Source organism: Nyctereutes procyonoides, unplaced genomic scaffold (genome assembly GCF_905146905.1).
Source record: "Nyctereutes procyonoides isolate TBG_1078 unplaced genomic scaffold, NYPRO_anot_genome, whole genome shotgun sequence".
NCBI classification, from domain to species: Eukaryota; Metazoa; Chordata; class Mammalia; order Carnivora; family Canidae; genus Nyctereutes; species Nyctereutes procyonoides.
The window spans coordinates 24,988,503-25,007,463 of record NW_026575082.1 but is presented as its reverse complement, the minus strand read 5'-3'; the positions used below and the strand labels follow the sequence as shown (position 1 = coordinate 25,007,463).

Sequence of the window (18,961 nt, the reverse complement as noted above, 5' to 3'; positions counted from 1 at the left end):
CGCTGCTCTCTTCCTCGCCAAGGGCTCAAGTGTGTGAATGAGCCGCGGAAAATAAATTAAAAAACACGGATTGGGGATCCCTGGGTGGCGCAGCGGTTTGGCACCTGCCTTTGGCCCAGGGTGTGATCCTGGAGACCCAGGATCGAGTCCCACGTCGGGCTCCCGGTGCATGGAGCCTGCTCCTCCCTCTGCCTGTGTCTCTGTCTCTCTCTCTCTCTCTCTCATAAATAAATAAAAAATTTATAAAAAATAAATAAATATATTTGCTTTTAAAATACCATTTATATGAAATGTCCCAAGTAGAAAGATCCATAGAGAAAGTAGGTTAGTGGTTGCTGTGCACTGGGAGGGGGAGGGGAGTGACCGCTAATGAATGTGCACTTTTTTTTGTTTTTAGTTTTGTTTAGTAGGTGTGATGGAAATGACACCAGATTTCTTAGTGTTGGGAATTAAAGAGTGGTGATAGTTATGTAGCCTTGTGAACGGAATAAAATTGCATACCACTCTGAGTGTGAATTTTATGGCATAGCGAATTATATTTGCTTTTGTAACAGAGATAGGCTAAAAACAGAATTGAAGAGCAGTAACTGGGGAAATTTCCCCAGAAAAATTTTCCAGAGAAATTAGTGGATGAATCTAAGAAGTGGTTGACTTTGTTAGGGTTGATTTGGGCATTATGGTTGTATAAGAATCTGTCTTTATTTTTAAAGCAATGTGTACGGCCGTAGGGATGGAGTATTGCTGGAATATGGCTATGAAACACTTCATAAAGGAAAACAAAAGGGATAGAACGTGCAAAACCTTGATGGTTGAATCTTGGTGGTGGAGTGTGTTGGGGTCTATCACAGTATACTTTGTACTTCGGTGTGTATTCAAGAATTTACAATATAAAATTAAAAACTAAAGTGCCACATAATCTTCATTTTTTTCCTTAGCTACTCTAACCTTCTAAAGAGGTGCCTGGCTAGCTGGCTCAGTTGGTAGCACATGCAACTCATAATCTCAGGGTGCTGAGTTTAAAGCCCCAAGTTGCGTGTGGATCCTACTTGAAAAGAAAACACAGCAGTTTAAAATGATTTGAGGGTTGCAGGCAATATATGTAAAGTACATCAACTAACACTTGGCACGGAGCAGGTGCTTTATCGATGGTGTGGCTGCTTCTGCTGCTACTGAAGAGCTCAGCTATTAGATATCGGACCATTATTTTATCATCGACTTGTCATCAAAAGATTCAAGGAAATTGATTATATTGAATGTGTCATCACCTATTATCTAAGTATACTTGATGGTTTGAATGCGTGCTGTAGGATGCTGTCAGGAAAAGCCGCAGCTATAGATTTCCTTCCTTCTTTCCTGCCTCCCTTCCTTCTAAATATTTTATTTATTAGAGTGAGTGAGCGCATGTGTGCGAGAGAGTGCAAGTGGGAGGGAGGGGCAGAGAGAGGAGAAGCAGACCCTGCTGAGCAGGGAGCCCGACGTGGGGCTCAGGCCCCGGGGGTTGTGACCTGAGCTGAAGGCAGATGCTTAACCCACTGAGCCCCCAGGCGCCCCAAGCCATAGCCATGGATTTTCAATCCAGGAAAATACCAGGCAAACCTTGTGTCTTATGTGTCGTCTTAGAACAATGACCGTGGTGTGTTGTCATTGAGACCTGACCCGTTAGACAGCCCCTGCCCCACTGTTTTGTGCCCAAACATTATATGGAATCCAAATGCTTATTTCATTTTTTTTTTAAGCAAATAGTGTAGGTAGGTAATCGTGAGGTACCCGGGATAGGCCTAGTACGGAGTCTGCACCAAATGAACTGGGAATATTAGAGAAATTTAATACCAAAAGAAGTATGTGATCAAGAATATTGGAGGCTTTAGGGTGAAGTTATTTCAGGTTTGGTTCCAGTGAAAAATTGTTATGTGGGTGATCGGAATCACAGGACCGGTCGTGGTTCTCCTTTTCTCCGCTGCTGCTGGGTTGCTCGGAGCCGGATTCGTGGTCTGCCCTTACCAAGGGCCCAGCACCTGGGTGGTGGGGTCTGTTACCAGCCTCATCCGTGGCCTCACCTAAGGTTTCCGGGCCACGTGTCCCTCCATACGGATTTCCTCACTTAAAAAAATCCCCTCCTAAACTTTCATCAGCTGTCTTTTTGAACAAGATGAAGGTAAAATCATCTTTTTATTTTGTTACCGGTGAACACAAATGTTATTTGTGCTGATGGCGACGCTCCTTTTCCATATGCCGTGGGCTTTGGGCCAATTGGTGCATTGGATGTGATGCTTTTCTCTAAAGAAGCAAAAGAGGGGGGGGTGTCCAAGCAGGATGGGTCATTATGGTTTAGCCTGGGAAGGACAGCGGGATGCAGCTCGTAACTGGCTGGTACCATCAATCAGCATGTCGCCCCCCCCCCCCCCGGGCAGGGCGTGTTCCCAGGGTCCATGGCTCATGCCCCCGACACGCAGGCAGTGGGGCCCAGGCAGGTGACATGGGTGGAGGCTGGAGAGCCGGCTGTGTGTTGGGCAGGGGTTGGGGGGGTAGAGGGCGGTGCAGGGCAGGGACACAGATGGAGAGGCAGCTCCCGGGGGGAGGGGGAGGAGGAGACAGAGCTGGAGGTGGAGGAGGAGGGATCCTGGGAGGAGGAGGAAGGGGAGGAGGAAGAGGACTCCTGGGAGGAGGAGGAGGAGCAGGAGAGGGGAGGTGGAGGAGGAGGGCTCCCAGGAGGAGGAGGAGGAGGAGGGCTCCCGGGAGGAGGGCACTGGAGGATCCGTGGGGCCCCAGGTGGGCTCTCCGTGGGGGGCCCGTAGCCGCTGGCTGCCCAACAGGTGCGCCCGAGGACTCGAGGGCCCGAAGGGCGGGAGGGGCTCCGCATGGGCTCCTTGGCCTGTGGGGAAAGCCCGGTCCTCGCACCTGTGTCAGGGAGAGCACTGGCCTTGGGGGGCCCTGGGGTGTTACAGTTTTGTGTCCCAAATGTACCCTATTGAAGATGTACCGAGGACTGTGATTGGAGTCACTTGGTCGTGATGCCTTCTCTGCTACTAAGCTCGTTTCACTTAGAGTGACGGGAGGGTGACGATAGCTGCCGTGTTTGTTTTCTGTGGCCGCCGTCGGAACGGCCGCAAACTTGGTGGCCAGAGCAGTAGGGAGCACTGCTGGGTCCTGGAGGACAGAAGCCCGAGGTCGGATGGCAGCTGGGTCTTCTTCCTGCCCAGGGTTCTCGGGGAGAATCCCGCCTCCCCTCCAGCTCCCGGAAGCTCATAGGCCTCCTTGCCTCCCCTCCAACTCCCAGGGGCTCCTGGACGCTCCTGGGCAGTGGTTGCATGACTCCAGCCTCCGCCTCCACTTTTACGGGGCCTTCTCTTTTTCTCCCTTTGGCCACTTCTGCTCTCCTGTGTCTTAGCGGGACTCTCCCTGTTGGGTTGGGGTCCACCTGGGAAGGTGAGGATGATCACCCTCAAGGTCCCTGACGTGGATCTGCAGACACCCTTTCTCCAAGTACAGTGATGTGCACGTGTGTGGGGCGAGGGCACAGACGTGGCTTTGTGGGAGGCCGTAGTTCCAGCAAGTGCGTGTGTGGAGACGTGTGATGGTTCACGTGACCTGGTCGTTAGATAACAGGCCCGGCCGGTCCTCCGCCCGGGGGGGGGGGGCTGGTTCTACCCGGGTGGTCGGGGGAAGCTCTTGTTGCGGGCAGCCGCAGCCTGGCCCGGCGTGGTCTCCAGTGGTCTCCGGTGGTCTCCGGGCACCGGGGGGCGAGTGGGCCTGTGGTATCCCCAGGAGGTCCCTGCACCCGGCCTGCCAGCGGGCAGCGTCACGTCCGACTCTCCTCACCGGCTGGACCCACAGAGGTGCGGCCTCGGTGAATGAGCGGGGGTGGGGTGGGGTGGGGGGGAACCACGCTTATTGGGAGCCAGTCTGTGCCATGGTTGCCGTTTCTGACAGTGCAACAACTTGGCCGGTCTAGGTTGGACTTGGCATCACGCCTTCTATTATGTACTCATTAATTTATCCACCCAAGAAGCACTTAATAGTGCAGACAAGAGAAAGCGAAGAGAAAATTGAGAGGGTATGGATCTCAGTTTTCCCCAAACAGGTGCCTCATGTAATGCTTCGAGTCTGGAAAATCATTTGAGTCAAATGGTCCCTGGAACCAGTTTATTTGTCCTGAGCCCCCGCAGGGTGCCCGGCACGAACTGGCTGTGGGACGTAATGTTTTTGCTGAATTTAAAACACAACATCTCACCTTAGGGCTGTCTTCCTTTTCTCAAAGTCTCCAAATCTGAGGAAAGGTATCAGGTTAGTTGCTGTTAAAAAGAGAGCAGGTGGGGGATCCCTGGGTGGCTCAGCAGTTGAGCATCTGCCTTTGGCTCAGGTCGTGATCCCCAGGGTCCTGGGATCCAGTCCCGGGTCAGGCTCCTTGCGTGGGGCCTGCTTCTCCCTCTGCCTGGGTCTCGGCCTCTCTCTCTGTCTCTCTCATAAATAAATAAAATCTTTAAAAAAAAAAAAGAGGGAGCAGGTTTCTTTTATTTTCCCCCGTGAAGGCAAAGTTTCCCTTCCATTAAGGTGCACGCCGGTCCCCGATCCCTGGCTTCTAAAATGCCGGAGACGCAATCCGAGGAGCAGATGCCAGCTCCCTGCATGTTGAGATGTCTCCCATTTCGTATCTCTGGGGTTGTGGAAAATTGAATCTGGACCTAGAAGGGGGGTTATTTTGTTCGACTACCAGAGGTTCTCTTGGTCCTAGGATTTTTGTACTGGGGAGAAAGGTGCTGACCACCCCCCGGGGGCACAATATGGGAAGGTAGACTAAAGACGGGGTGAGCTACTCCTTTTTAAACTTTAAACCTGGTTTTGGCAGCTTGATAGAAACACTCTGTTTGAAGTGCTGTTTGGCATCAACAGCTAAAATAAGAAGCCCAGTGTTCAGTCGGATTTCAAGCTTCTAGGTTACCTTCTGCCAAAATGAACATCACGTTACCTGCGTTCTTGCCTGGCGATGCAAGTGGAGTTGGAGATCCTCCGCTGCCACCTCCTATCCCCCCCACCCTTGAAATTCCTTAGTCGCCTGAGTTGTCTTAGACAGAACTCCACTGTGTCATGCGAAGTAGATTTTTATTGTATGAGCATCTTTTGTGAACTTGAGAATGCTGTTATAGGAAATGAGAAATCATCTAGCCAATGTGACGATGCACACGGATAGACTGAAGTTGACTTTTGACACCATCTTTTAGAAAATAATGTAAGTGACATATTAAGGTGAATTAGCCAAGAATTTATACTAGGGAGCACAGATACAACTTCACATTCTTTTAACATGTGAACATTTAACTCCTGGTCTTTGCCGTGGAGGTCTGTGTGTGTTTACCTTTCACATACCAAAAAGTCAAACAGCTTCATGGAAGTTATCCAACAAGTGGTGGAGCTGACACTAAAAAAATTCTGAAAATTTCTGTGTTCTAAAAAGTACCCAAATGGTTTGGAAAAGTCATTTTGAAAAAAGTGCCGGGATGACCTCGGTCACAGCGTGGCTCTTTTCATCAGTCCCTTCACTAGGTAAATGATCCAATGAGGACACACTGAGGAGAGTGATGTGCTAGATGCTAGGACTATAGTGCCCCCGAAAATACTATGTTGAATCTTTTAAACAAGGAAGTTGAAAAAAAATAATACATCATCTTAAAAGTAAATTCTGCAAAGACTGAGTGTTTAACAGAGAGCTTTCAGACCCTGCGTTATCCCCAACTATCTGTAGCATTCATGGCAGATCTTGAATGAACTTGCAAGTAAGTGTTGTAAAAGAAGTTATTTTTTGAAGTCATTGGGGAAATTAAGGTGTCTGTGGTTTTTTTTTTTTTTAAGATTTTATTTATTTACTTATGAGAGACAGAGAGAGAGAGGCAGAAACCCAGGCAGAGGGAGAAGCAGGCTCCATGCAGGGAGCCCAACGCGGGAGCAGAGGGAGAAGCAGGCTCCATGCAGGGAGCCCGACGCGGGACTTGATCCCAGGACCCCGGGGATCACGACCTGAGCCGAAGGCAGACGCTCAGCCACTGAGCCACCCGGGCGTCCCTGTGGGGTCTTTATCTCCACGATAGTAGTAAAACAGCATTTTTATGATTTCACTGAAATAGCAGAAAATTTGATTTTTCATTAGACCATGGGTGTTGGAGGGTGCAGGGAGATAAGGAAAAAAAGTGAATTCGAAATACAGTTCAGGTTTTGTAAGGAATGGAGAGCTGTAGTTAGGGGGTGGAGACTGCCTTTATTCTGTATCCACATGGTGGACTAGACCGTGGCTTGCAGTAGCATCTGTGGGTTCTAGAAATACCATCATTTTGCTGGTTATCCCTAAAGCCACTACTAGCTCTCTTCAACCCCTTGGCTGTCGATGGCTGTGCTCATAGTTTCAGATAGAACTTCCCAAGTCCCACCTAAAACCCCATGGAGTGAGCACTATAATATACTGGGTACTAGGTGCATGTGTCTCTGTCTCATCCAGCAAGTGTCCTCAGCAGGGACCAGTTTTGAACGAACCTCTTCCACCTCCTGTTCAAGCCAGTCTGGTCAGGTGTTGTCTGAGAGCTTGATCTAATGAATAATGGTGACCGTGTGGTCACAGGTTAAAACTATTTTTGTCTTACTCTTGTGAGCTGAGGATACAAAGACATGAGGTTGATGACCGACGGGTGAATGTGTCTGTGCGAGTGATGTTAAATTTGAAATCACGGAAGATCTAAGGATAAACCATACAATAGTCTACCAAAGCTTGGCTTTAAGAGTTTTCAGGTTGTTAGCACACACTGTTATTGTTCCTATGTTTCAAAAGGTGAATATTTCTGTGTCTAGGAACCTGGGATGTGTGTTGGGGGTGGGGAGGCAGGGAGGTTTGGATGAAGATGGCAGATTTGTTACGCCTAACGTAAATGAAAGCAGGTGGTAAGGACCTAATTTAGACCTAATGGCTCGACTCCCAATTTTTAGTCCTTACGTTCTGTTCGTGAGGATGCTTTTCTTGAGTGTATCAGGCAGGTGTCGCCTTGAGTGGAAGACAGCTTCCTTCTCCACCCCTTTATGTGCCTGCCATCTACTTCGAGGGTTCTCTGCCATAAATTATACCCTTTGCAAATACTACAACCCATTCACTGCAGCGAGCACCTCTTGAGATTCTCATGACCGTGTAACTGTGTAGCCACGTGGTTGTACACTGAATTGGAGCACATGAAATTTCGGAGAATCCAGTTAGTAGGACTGTAGGCAGAAATCCATAACATAAGAATTTGCCATTCTTAGAGAAGACGCGGTGTATATACATTTAAGTGAAATATTACTCAGCCATAAAAAGAATGAAATCTTGCCATTTGTAATGACCTGGATGGAGCTAGAGAGTATGATGTTAAGCAAAATAATTCAGAGAGAGACAAATACCATATGATTTCACTCATATAGAGAATTTAAGAAACAAAACAAATGAGCAAAGTGGGCGAAAAAGAGGGAGGCAAATCAAGAAACAGACTTTAAACTAGTGAGCAAACTGATGGTCCCCGGAGGGCAGGTGGGTGAGGGAAATGGGTGAAATGGGTGATGGGGCTTAGGAGGGCACTTGTGATGAGCATAGGGTGTCGTATGGAAGTGCTGAATCACTAAATGGTACTCCCGAAACTAATATTACACTGTTAACTGAAATTTAAATAAAAATCTTAAAAATATTTTTAAAAATAATAGAGTTTGCATTCTTTCATATTCTTGAGTGATCGAAAAATACTAGCACTCTTATCTCGATGGTTTCTGCAAGACATCAAAGGCAGCTGCTGCTGTTTTTTTTTTTCCCCTGATCAAGATCAGAACCGTGTTATTTTTCTTTTCCTCACCCATGCTTGTTTGTATGATACATGGTTAGCCCTGGAGACTTAGGAGCTTTTCATTATGTTGATGCTGTTTGAGAAGGCATCCTTAAGTAAGGTTTCTGGAGTATGTTGTCTATAGGGGAGAAGGGTTTTCATATTCTCATTATTTATTTTTTAAAAAACTTTTATTTATTTATTCATGAGAGACACAGAGAGGCAGAGACACAGGCAGAGGGAGAAGCAGGCTCCACACAGGGAGCCTGATGCGGGACTCGATCCCAGGTCTCCAGGATCACGCCAAGGGCTGCAGGCAGGCGCTCAACCGCTGAGCCACTCGGGCTGCCCATATTCTTATTTTTTAAATGAAGAAGCAATAAGGCTTGTTTGTACCCCTTGCATTTTTTTAGAGGAAGAATGCTCTCTAGGGATTTTGTAAAAGTTTCATGAAATAGTAGATTGTAACTATAGTTTTAATAATGTAAGTCTGTATCTTTAAATATAACTAAAAATGTTCCAAAGTCTTTGCCTGACAAGAACATGCACGTTGGAGAGGGATTTAGGTATCCGGAGTAGGAGCTGCAATTGAAAACAGTGATTAATAAGTGTTAGTGTACGAAAGGACCTACTTGAGGAATTTAAGAGAATGTGGATTTTTGAGCGGTGAATTGAGTCAGGAGAATGCAAATTAGCAAGCATCTTCAGTGGCTTCAGATGCTGGTTTTTTGGTAGCATATATTTTAAGAAACGCCAAGCTAAAAGAAGGGAAAGCTTTGGTTCATGAAGGGAGAGAATGAAGATTTGAAGATAAAAGGTTTTCCAGTATAAATCCAGTCTTTAGTCACTATGCAGTTCTTAACTCCTCAATAGCGATAACCCTACCTATGAACGCTGCTACCTGTCTGGTCCGGTCATGGTTCAGTCTTTGCTTAGGACGACATGAGATAATAAACTTTATTAAAAGCATGACCTTTAATAAATAAATAAGTAAGTAAATAAATAAATGCATGACCTTTCTAATGAATTAAAGCCACTTTTAAATCGGGGAAAAATGATGAGCCATGAACAGAATTAAATAAGCCCAATTAATATTATATATTAGGGAATGAATTATGGGATACTTTGTTTAGGAAAGACCTGTTGAACCAGAAGAAACTTGTGCTAGTCTAAATAAAGGAAATTATTTGGACAAGTCTCACCAAAAGTTATTTCCAGCCTGAGAGCTCTAATGGAGCCCTTGGAAAGCTGTCCTCTCCGACCAGGACAATGATTTCATATTCTGAGCTGAGGAATGCTTCGAGGCCCCCAGAAACGATGGCTGCGGAGTGACTGGGACACGCCGGGTCCCTCAAGTCCAGCCTGGCACAGAAGTGGATGGCGCTTGAAGCTGAGGCTGGAGGGGGCCGGGGTGCCGAGCCCACCGTACCCTCCGCACGGCTCAGGTGTCCTTAGCGCCCGTGGCCTTTCCCGTCCGTACTCACTTCTCATTTCACACCTGCCATTGTCTGTTCCAAGTTACCTGCTAGTCTTGGCCGTTCAGCTGGAACCCAGTAAAACCCCGAGTTAGCACACGTTCCCCACGCTCCTCTACCTCCGTCCCCTTGTTCCCATCTGGAAAACTCCTCTGTCTCCTGCCTCTCACTCCGACCCAGGACATCTACACGCGGCTTGCCCTTTAAAACTCAATGCAGAAACCGCTTTCTCCAGGGAAGTTTCTTTGATCTTCTCCGCTGGAAAGAGCCTTACCTTTCTTTGAACTTCTAGAGGATCCCATATGGCTCTTGTCGTCCTCAGCATTGTATTACGGTGACGTCTGCTGTGCCTCACACATCAGACTTAGTGCTTAAGAATGAATTTGTTTCGTTTTCTGCCTTTTTACACAGTGTCTTGCATCATGTGTTCTGGTGAGTGAAATAATAAAATGGTCAAAATGTTTTTTTTAGCCTTTGTGTTTTTCATATTACTTCCTGGAAGTAGTGACCTATTTGTGATAGCAAGGTTTAAGGTGTTCAGAGGCAGGGAGCTTTATGTAGCAAAGTGTTTTCCTCCAGTAATAACCACAAGGACCTGTAAGTAGCAGCACAGCTGGGCGCTCTCCGCCTCTGGTTGGGCAACATCGGACTCTTGTCTGAATTTGCCTTGTTGGCCGTCTTAGATTGTAAGGAGCTAGAGCCCTAATAGTTTTTCTCATTTTCTCTAAAATGTCCTCTTTGTGTAACTCATTTCTGTCAATATGTAATATCAAGGTGGTATTCTATTTTTGTCTTTTATTCCCCCCGTGCACCCGTGTTGGCATTATCCCTTTAGAGGGCAAACCCCTTGAGGACTTGGATTATTCCTGTCAACAGAGCTCTGAAGAGCATTTAGCGCGAAGCTAAATGCTGCAAATTAGTACGCACTAGTGGTGCTGATACTGGTTGTAATTCTGGCTCATTTAGAGACCACAGTTTGCTGACTTAGCCTTGGGAAAGGAAGCCCAACTATTTCCAGCTTCCAGAAAGAAAAAAAATCATTCAAGTGTAGCGAGCTTATGTGTGCAAGAGCTGAGTCCTTTGAATTTTCACTATCTAAAAGTTATTGCAGGAGCAGAATAATAAAACATTAATAATGGCATAATGATGGTGACCTCGCATTCAGCCCTGAGGGTGTTTAAGCAATTTCGGTAGCTCTGCTAACACGCTACTGAAATGGAGCCAATGACCCTGCGACAGTCCCAAAGAGGGAAGAAGCTCAGTGTGTCCCCCCGTGAGCCATTCATTTCCCAGAGATTTCCTGGATTTTCAGCTGTCTTGCTATGATCTCCTTCCTGTAACCTCAGAATATTGAGGTATGAGATAAACTGCAATGAAATTGTGTTTGATTTTTGGAGCTGCTTCTCCAAACACAATTTATGGAGCGGAAATGCTTATAACATACTTGTTATGAGTCCAGCTGACACCAAATTAACCTCAAATAATTTCTCATGTAATTATACACATGGATTGAGAGGACTCGAGGGGCCAGAAATGTTTTGCTGGCTGAGTGGAGCGCCCAACTCCAGACTATTATCCAGAAAGGCTTTCGATGACAAACGTTATTAGATTTAGGTGGAGAAAGGAGGACATGGAGGAAGGCTCCAAAGAAAACAGTTGAACTGCTCAGATCTGTGTCTGGTGAGAGAGGCTGTGTTGCGGCGTAGCCGATGAGCTCCCCTGACTGTGACTTACCCAGTTCCCTCAGTGCGTCCCTATCTCGGCCCCTTCACCCAGTTTCCTTAAGAATGACCTGGTTTTCCAGTTTGGGCTGCAGTTGACTTAGTTATTAAGTGGGATCCAGCAAATGCTTTGTCTTTTCCTTATCTACAGGGCAGGCCTTTGCGTGGCAGGGTGACCTTACTGGTGGCCAGCAACGGGGCAGGGAGGCTAGCTAGCATGAACCTTAGTAGATTGAGTCAGTGAGAAATGTGTCATCAGGGGGGTCACTAGGCAGTTTCAGAGCCAGGAGAGCTGGCTTACCCAGCTTACCAGAGGCTTACCAGCCGTGCACGCGTGCCCGGTGCAGCTTTCAGCGTATGCACGCCCCGCGCAGCGTGTACGATCGCTTTGCATGCTTGCAGACTCTTAAACACTTAGCCCTAATTTATGAGAGATGTGAGTCGTAGATGACGTTTAGAAGAAGTTTAATTCTTTGGACATTATCAAGGACTGTGTGCCAAGTGTTCGTTCTTGTGTATACTGGAACTCAAAGAAAAATAGAACATGTTTGTACCCCTTTAAAAGCTTTTATTTCTTTAAAAGCAAGACAAGCGCACCTACTACGGTGTAGAAAGAACAAGGGTCAGAGAGAGTCAGAAAGCCTGAGTCTGAATCTTTGATCTGATGCGTATGTGTCTGATTTAAGGTAGGTCATTTCATCTCTGAACTTCACTTTCCTCTTCTAGAAAAAAAGGAGGTATTATCTACTTGCCAGAAAGACAGGCCTGAGTAAGTTAAGAGGTCCGGAGAATACAGCAAACTGTTACTCAAAGATCAGTGAATAATGCTTGAAAGCCAAAAAGCACTGCTCCAGATGGAAAGGCAGTTGTGTCCTCGGCTTGCATTAATGGAGCTGTTCTTGGCCGCGAGAAGAAATTTTCAGATCATTACCAGGGAAGTTAATTTCTAAATGTCTAATTGGTAAAAAAAAAAAAAAAAAAAAATAGTGGCAATTGATGCAGCAGCTTAATGAAGATTCTGTGATTATTGGACGTGAGGGTGACCTGCCTCTGATGTGCCGCTCCCTGGATCCCTTACCACTCCTGTGTGTCCCTCTGTAAGTCGTGCTCTCGGTCTAAGAGGAGGACCTTCCCTGATAGGGGAGCACCCTTCTTCCCTCAAGGGCGGATGAATAGCTGCACTTTTTGCTAAAGCCTCCAAACAGGCTCTCAAGGTCCCCGTGTAGGAGAATGTAGGGTCGTGAGGCTTCCAGGACTACAGACACATCCAGGCGAGGGGCTGCATGCGGCGGCCTGCCTTTCCCTGGGGGAAGAAGATTCTGTGACCCCAGGTTTGTTCCCTCCCACACTTGCCCAGTGTAGCTTGTGGCCCAATGTCCTGAATGTGGATAAATAACTTCGGCTTCTTTGCTTTGAATCCATATGGAGAATAACTAAAAATCCAGAGCAATTGCTCTTTTCAACCTAGAAATATTTCTTGGAGAAAGTTTCATCATCACACAAAGAGATAAATGGCAGGAGGGCAGGGTGATGGGATGCTCTGTGATTAGACGTTTACAAGGAAATCTGTATTTCAAGAGTTCTTCTGGATGACATCGATTCACATTGGCAAATCACGATGATTGGAGAATATTTTTTATCCCTAAGAATAATATTTCTAGGGCGCCTGGGTGGTTCAGTCAGTTAAGCATCTGCCTTCAGCCCCAGGGTCCTGGGATCGAGTTCCGCATCAGACTCCCTGCTCAGCAGAGAGTCTACTTCTCCCCCTCCCTCTACCCCTCCTCCCCGCTTGTGCTCTCTTTCTTGAACGCATTCTCTCTCTCAAGTGAAAAAATAAAATCTTTTTTTTAAAGTATATTTCTATATAATGGGACCAAAGTTGAGGACTTCATTTATGAATTAATGAAGTTCGAGTTCATGAATTAATTCATTATGAATTAAATGAAGCCCTCATTTAATTAAGCTACTCGCATCATTGATGTTGAGCAAGCACGTAACTAGTTCTAGAAACTAGCCCTTGGGGATATGGCAGATCTGGAAGTGATGGTGATGGAAAATTGCCAGCCAAAGCATTCACAGGTTTTGGTGCCAAAACTAAAATTCTGATATTTAGAGGAAAAAAATGTTAATTTAAATAAATATGATGCCAGTAATCCTTCTGAAGTCCTTCAGAGTAGACATGTTTTGGCAAGGTGCTGACGTTCTCCAGGGTGTCCTCCCAGATATTTCTGTTGTCCAAATGGCCATATTGAAGACACAGAAAGAAGAGGCTCAGTGAGCCAGATGCTGGGTTTATAAACCAAACAGTCGCTCCTTTTGAGACAAGACAAACACCTCCAAGTTTTTAGGGAAATTATTGGGGCTTTTGTATCTTTTCTCCGTATCAGTTTTATTTCCGTCCCTAGATGCAGGCTGAGTTTTCTGTGTAGTGGATGGAATGTGGACTTACTGTGTTGTGAAGCATCAGCCTTCTCCATGTTCTGTTTTTGGAACTACATTAGTAAATTACTCAGGCAAGTGGAAAATGTGACTAGAACAACAGCAAATTTTGGGAAAACACATTTGGAAAAGTATGTATTAATCGTAGACTTCATAATTTTCAGGGGAATAAATAAAAGGAAATGCTTACAGGACCAATGGATGCATATATTTGAGAAAGCCTCCCGGGTCACCACAGTCTTCAGCAGGAAATGGAGAAAGGTGTGTTTGTTGAGGGTCAGAACTGGGGTTCGCTAATTGAGTGAATACCTACGTATTACATGTGCTAGTAAGCCAGATTTCGTTATTTTAGTTTTTGAGAGAGAGGGAGAGAAGGCACCTTGGCTAAGGGGGCAGAGGGGAGAGAATCTTAAACAGGCACCACACCCAGAGTAGAACCTCCCACGGGGCTTGATTTCATCACCCTGAGATCATGACCTGAGCCAAAATCAAGAGTTAGATGCTCGGGGCGCCCGGGTGGCTCAGTGGTTGAGCATCTGCTTTTGGCCCAGGTCATGACCCCGGGCTCCTGGGATCGAGTCCCATGTCGGGCTCCCTGCATGGAGCCTGCTTCTCCCTCTGCCTGTGTCTCTGCCTCTCTCTGTGTTTCTCTCATGAATAAATAAATAAAATTAAAAAAAAAAAACGCTCAAACAATTGAGCCATCCAGGCATGCCCAGATCTCGTTATTTTAATAAATACCCTTCTTCTGTTGTGAAGAAATTGCCTAAAAGAACAATGATTAGATATCTTCCAGCAAGATATTGTTTGAATCCGTTCAAGATCAGTTTGAATCTGTCCACAGATTCAAATTTAGGTCTTCAAGTAACTGCTACATTAGCCAGAATTAAAATTCATAGAGTTTCACGTATTAGGGACCTTTTTGAAGTAGGAGGTGTTTGCTGTAGTAGAAGGGAGCACAGTTTGAATTGTCCCTGGTCATAGGGATTTTAAATATGGATAATTGGATCGCATTTTTAAAAAGCATAAGTTTTCTTGATGTCCTAGTATATCTCTGGCATTAGCTATTATTCACAAGGTTGAAAATAATAACTGACTTCTAGATGGCTTATCGGTTCATTTTTGGGAGGTTTTTGTGATTATTTTAGTCTTCAGCAGAGCTATTGCTAAAGCCCCGTGACAGTTGGATCCTGTCTGGTCCCTAAGTGAAGTGATGGTGACTTAAAAAAAAAAAAAAAAAAGACTTTGTACATAGACCATTTGATGGCCTTAGAGATGTCAAATATTTGTGAATTGTTATTTAGAAATTACTTGCAGGTTAAAAAATTAGAGGGGATAGATAATTAGAAATAATACGTTGAGGTGCCTGGGAGGCTCAGTAGGTTAAGCATCTGCCTTTGGCTAAGGTCATGGTTCCGGGGTCCTGGGATTTGGGCCTCGCATCGGGTGCCCTGTTCAGCTGGGGAGCCTACTTCTCCTCCTCCCTCTGCCCCTCTCGTGCTTTCTCCTTCTCCCAAATAAGTAAAATCCTTAAAACATTAGAAATAACATGCTGATCTTTTTTTTATTAACAACTCTGTTGAGATTCAGTTTATATACTATGAAATTCCTCATCATTTTCAAATAAAGGGGAAATACGGACAGGTGTCAAGTCCCTTCCCTCTATATTAAAGCATTTGAAACAACAAAACTCATGTTTTCGCTAATAAGATGATCTTTTTTTTTTTTGATAATAATGGGATGATCTTTCAGCCTGTTTAAATCTGTAAGCAAGCAAGGCGGGGAGAAAATTTAGAAAAATTTTCTAAATTCCCTGAGGGGACCAGGGAAGATGTAGCAGTTCCCTGTGTTGGAGAAATGGAAATGTCAGAGGATAAACACATGCTGAAACGTGCTGGCCAGTTGGCAGTGTTGTGAAATACTCAAAAACTCCACTGTGACCTAAGCAGTGATCAGGTTAAAAAGAATTCCTAGAAAAACATCTTTTCAGGTTGTAGGTCGAGGAGACCCTGATGAGAATTGTTTTGATTTCGTGATGAATCTTAGTTTTCCCTTTTAGAGCTGATTCCTTTGAACTTGTGTCTGTGAAATGTAGCGTAGGTCCAGAAAAAGTCATGAAACCCAAGAATAGCGTAGCCAGTAGGATGAAGCCAGCACCCGTGTAACTACCGCGTGGGTGAAGAAATAGAACCTTGTAACCTCTTGGGATCACTGGGTAGTTCCCTTCCCCCACCCTGTTGATATATATGTTACGTGTCAGTGAATAAAACAGCTTATGGATGGGTCCCTAACCATTAAAGTTCAATTTTCTCTGTCTTGTAAAATCACATTCTTTTTGACTCAACATCAGGTTTGTAAGACCCATCCATACGGTTACATGCAGTACATTTTGTGTATTTTCGTTGGAATATATACCATTATATGAACATAATACAAATACGTGTCCATTGTATGGTTTGTGGGCATCTGGGTTTTTACCAGATTTCTTACTGCTGCTTATTACGTAGTTTTGGACGTTAGGGTCTATTAAACGTGAAACACGTGGGCGCGGGTTTCTCAGTGTGATACCTCTACCCACAGCCTCAGCGTAAGACTTGTCAGTGATTGTCCGGTTCCACCCCGTGGACACGGTGGGACAGACCCCAGAACGGGGCAGGTGCAGGCCCAAATCCATATGCATCACTCATGAGCTGGTTCATCATAGGGAAGTAGCGAATGTCTCAGAGCTTCAGTTTTCCCCTTTGCAAAGCAAGGACGATCACATTTTTGGTAAAGATTTAAAGCCATCGGTGCATGAGGACGATCTGCAGGGCCACGCTCCTGGGGTGGGTGCACGTCAGCTGCGTTAGTGGGATTACCGTGGTGGAGTGGGGCCGTGCTCATGCCTCCGTAGCTTTCATGCCTTTTACTTTTGTGCTCCCTGCAGGAACGATTCCAGGTGAAGAATCCTCCCCATACATACATTCAGAAGCTCAAAGGCTACCTGGATCCAGCTGTAACCAGGAAGGTGAGATAGGTTTGTTTTCATGCTTTGTGGTCACTTCCTCAGTAGCGTGTAGGATCCTTCTGCGTTAGAGGGACCTTCCTTCCTCTGCCCTGTGGCCTCCGCTGGAGCCTCCAGGAAACCCGTCTCGGGAGACAGACACCACGAGAAAACGGAGGAGAAAGCCAGTCCTGCTCGTGTGAGGACGTGTTTAAAAGTGCTTTCCCGGGCGGGGAGTCCCATAGCTCTGGTGGCCGGTGCGTCACTGCCGTTCCCGATGACGCAGGGCAGTGAGTCCGGTCGGGAGGTGTTTGGGCCCCTGGAGAAGCAGCCGTAGCAAAGGGAGTACTTGTCTTCGTGCCTCAGTGCGTTTCCGGAGGCCTTGAACGATCACGGGGGCTTTGTCATCCCAGCTGTGCCCCGTCCTGCGTTGGTGCCACAGCAGCTTCCCTGGCCCCGCGGAGGTGAGCAGAGGTGCTGATTCCACTCCCAGCCGGCTTCCCCTTTGCCCAACAAGCCGTGCTTTGTGCAGCCACACAATTGGCTTGAGCCACTGCCCTGTGGTAGAGCGTGCAGCCTGGCACGGCCGCGGGTAGGAGGGGTCCTGCGACATCGCCAGGCGGGCTGTCCTGGCTCAGGGCTCATGGCTGACCTTCCACGGCTCCTGCTCTTCAGGCCGCAGCAACAACGCCTGGCGCTGAGCCCCCCCGCCCCCCATTGTCTCGGTGTGTGACTCACGAGGGACAAACGCACATTTCTCGCGTTTCCCACTGTCTCCGGGGCTCTTGTAGCAGTCTACGGATCTTCAGCTCCAGCTTCTACCCTAAATACCCCCCCACCCCGACTCGCCGCCCCCTTCCAACAAAGACCAAGTGAACGAGAACAGCTGTCACTTCCCTTTGGACATTCCCCGGCCTTTCGTCCTGTGCTTAGCAGGAGACCCATGGAAGAAATACGACCCGGGTGATGAGACTCGACGGTGGGCTCTGCTGCCGGCCCCAGCTGTATGTAACTGGCCGGCGGCGTGGCCTCCTCTTCTAAGAATGTACCTTGACTCTAAGGACCCAAACCCAACCCCCGCCTCCCCCCCCCCCCAACCCCCGGGCTCCCATATGTTTCTTGTCTTGCGAGAGCTTCGCTCGGGCCTCCTGGTGAGACAGCCTCTTCATTCTTGCCTCTTCCTCGTCTCCTTCCCCAAGGATAGAGCAGCTCTCAATTCCAGCCGATCATCGAGGGTTAGATGAAGGCACCTCTACCCCCAGCACGACCCAGAAAAAACCCAGGAGGTATTTGGGGCTGTTTTTTTTTTTTTTTTTGAAGGAACAGCAAGATTCTACTTGAGAAATACTTTCAGAAATCCTCCAGCCTGTAGGCCGTCGGGCTGGGTGGCTCGGACCCCGGCCTCCAGCCGCCTGTCTGGGGCTGCGTGAGGCACAGGGGTCGGTGTCTGTGCCCAGAGCGGGTGCCCCCGCCATGTGCGGTGCCATCCACCCTCAGCGAGGCCCGTCTTCGTCAGACTCTAGGGGAGAATAAGAACCCCCTGGAGAATGCTTCAGCTGCATCCCCGCTCGCTCGCTGTAGGGAGAGCCGCTTGGGGCCGTTGTGGGGGATGGGCGGCTCCCTCCTGGCACAGGGTCAGCTCTCTTCTGGGAGGTCGCTCCTCACGTAAGCAGAGGCGTAAAGTGAGCTGCTTTGTCCTGCTCCATCGCAAACGCGCTGTCAAGGACGGAGACGGAGACGAGCGTGTGTCTGACCTTCCCTCCTGAGATCGCAGCCCGACGCCGTGTGCTCACCTGGGCGGCTGGGTTTGGTCTGTGCCTCGCCTTCGAGACCATGATTCCACTGAGGAAAAGGGGAACGGATATCGGACCAACCGGCCCCGCTTTACTAAGATTTCTGCCAGGAGCTGGCAGTGGGAGTGGCCAGTTCCACGTCATCGTCGCGCTTAAAGCCAAGGGCAAGGAGGTTTTACTTGGAATACAGCATGGCCTGCAGTTGGGGTTGAGCTGGGTTGTCCGGCGCTCCCGGACCCGGTGGGGCCTGCTGCCCCCGCAGGCCGCGGTTCTCCCGCGCAGCAGGCCTGGCGCTCAACTGGCCCGGCAGCGCGGAGACGGGGGCGCCAAGGGGGTCCCGGGCCCTAGACCCTGCCGGCGCGGGCTGGTCCCCGAGCGGTCGCAGCTCGGGGGCGAGGGCCGCGGCACCTGTCACCCTGGGCTGCAGGAGTGTGGTCCCGCCGCGCCTGCCAGGGCACCGCCACCCGCTCCTGGAGTCCCTGCCGGGTACAGGCCGTGCCGATGAGCCCCTTGTTCCGACACACATGCCTCCGTCCTCCCGTGGCTCTGCCTTTATGCCCCGTGGTGTTCTCGGTGCTTAGCTGCTGCCGTGGCTCGTGACGACCTCTCCCTGAGGACCCCGAAGGCCGCCCGGAGCCAGCGGCAGCCGTGGGCGAGGCGGAGAGTCCCAAGGCCGCGGTCCGGGACTTGTACACAGGCTGCATCGAGCTCTTCTCAAAAGGCA

The 18,961-nt window shown here is 47.9% G+C and overlaps 1 protein-coding gene across 9 annotated transcripts in view; it reads left to right on the top strand.

The window, feature by feature from the left end:
• Window positions 1-18,961, top strand: part of LOC129514492 (formin-like protein 2) — a 260,042-nt gene that overhangs the window by 143,015 nt on the left and 98,066 nt on the right. For all 9 annotated transcript variants that reach the window (XM_055333106.1, XM_055333109.1, XM_055333107.1 and 6 more), the window contains exon 3: window positions 16,388-16,468. In XM_055333106.1, the coding sequence (XP_055189081.1) occupies window positions 16,388-16,468 (81 nt within the window). The remainder of the gene's footprint in view (window positions 1-16,387; window positions 16,469-18,961) is intronic.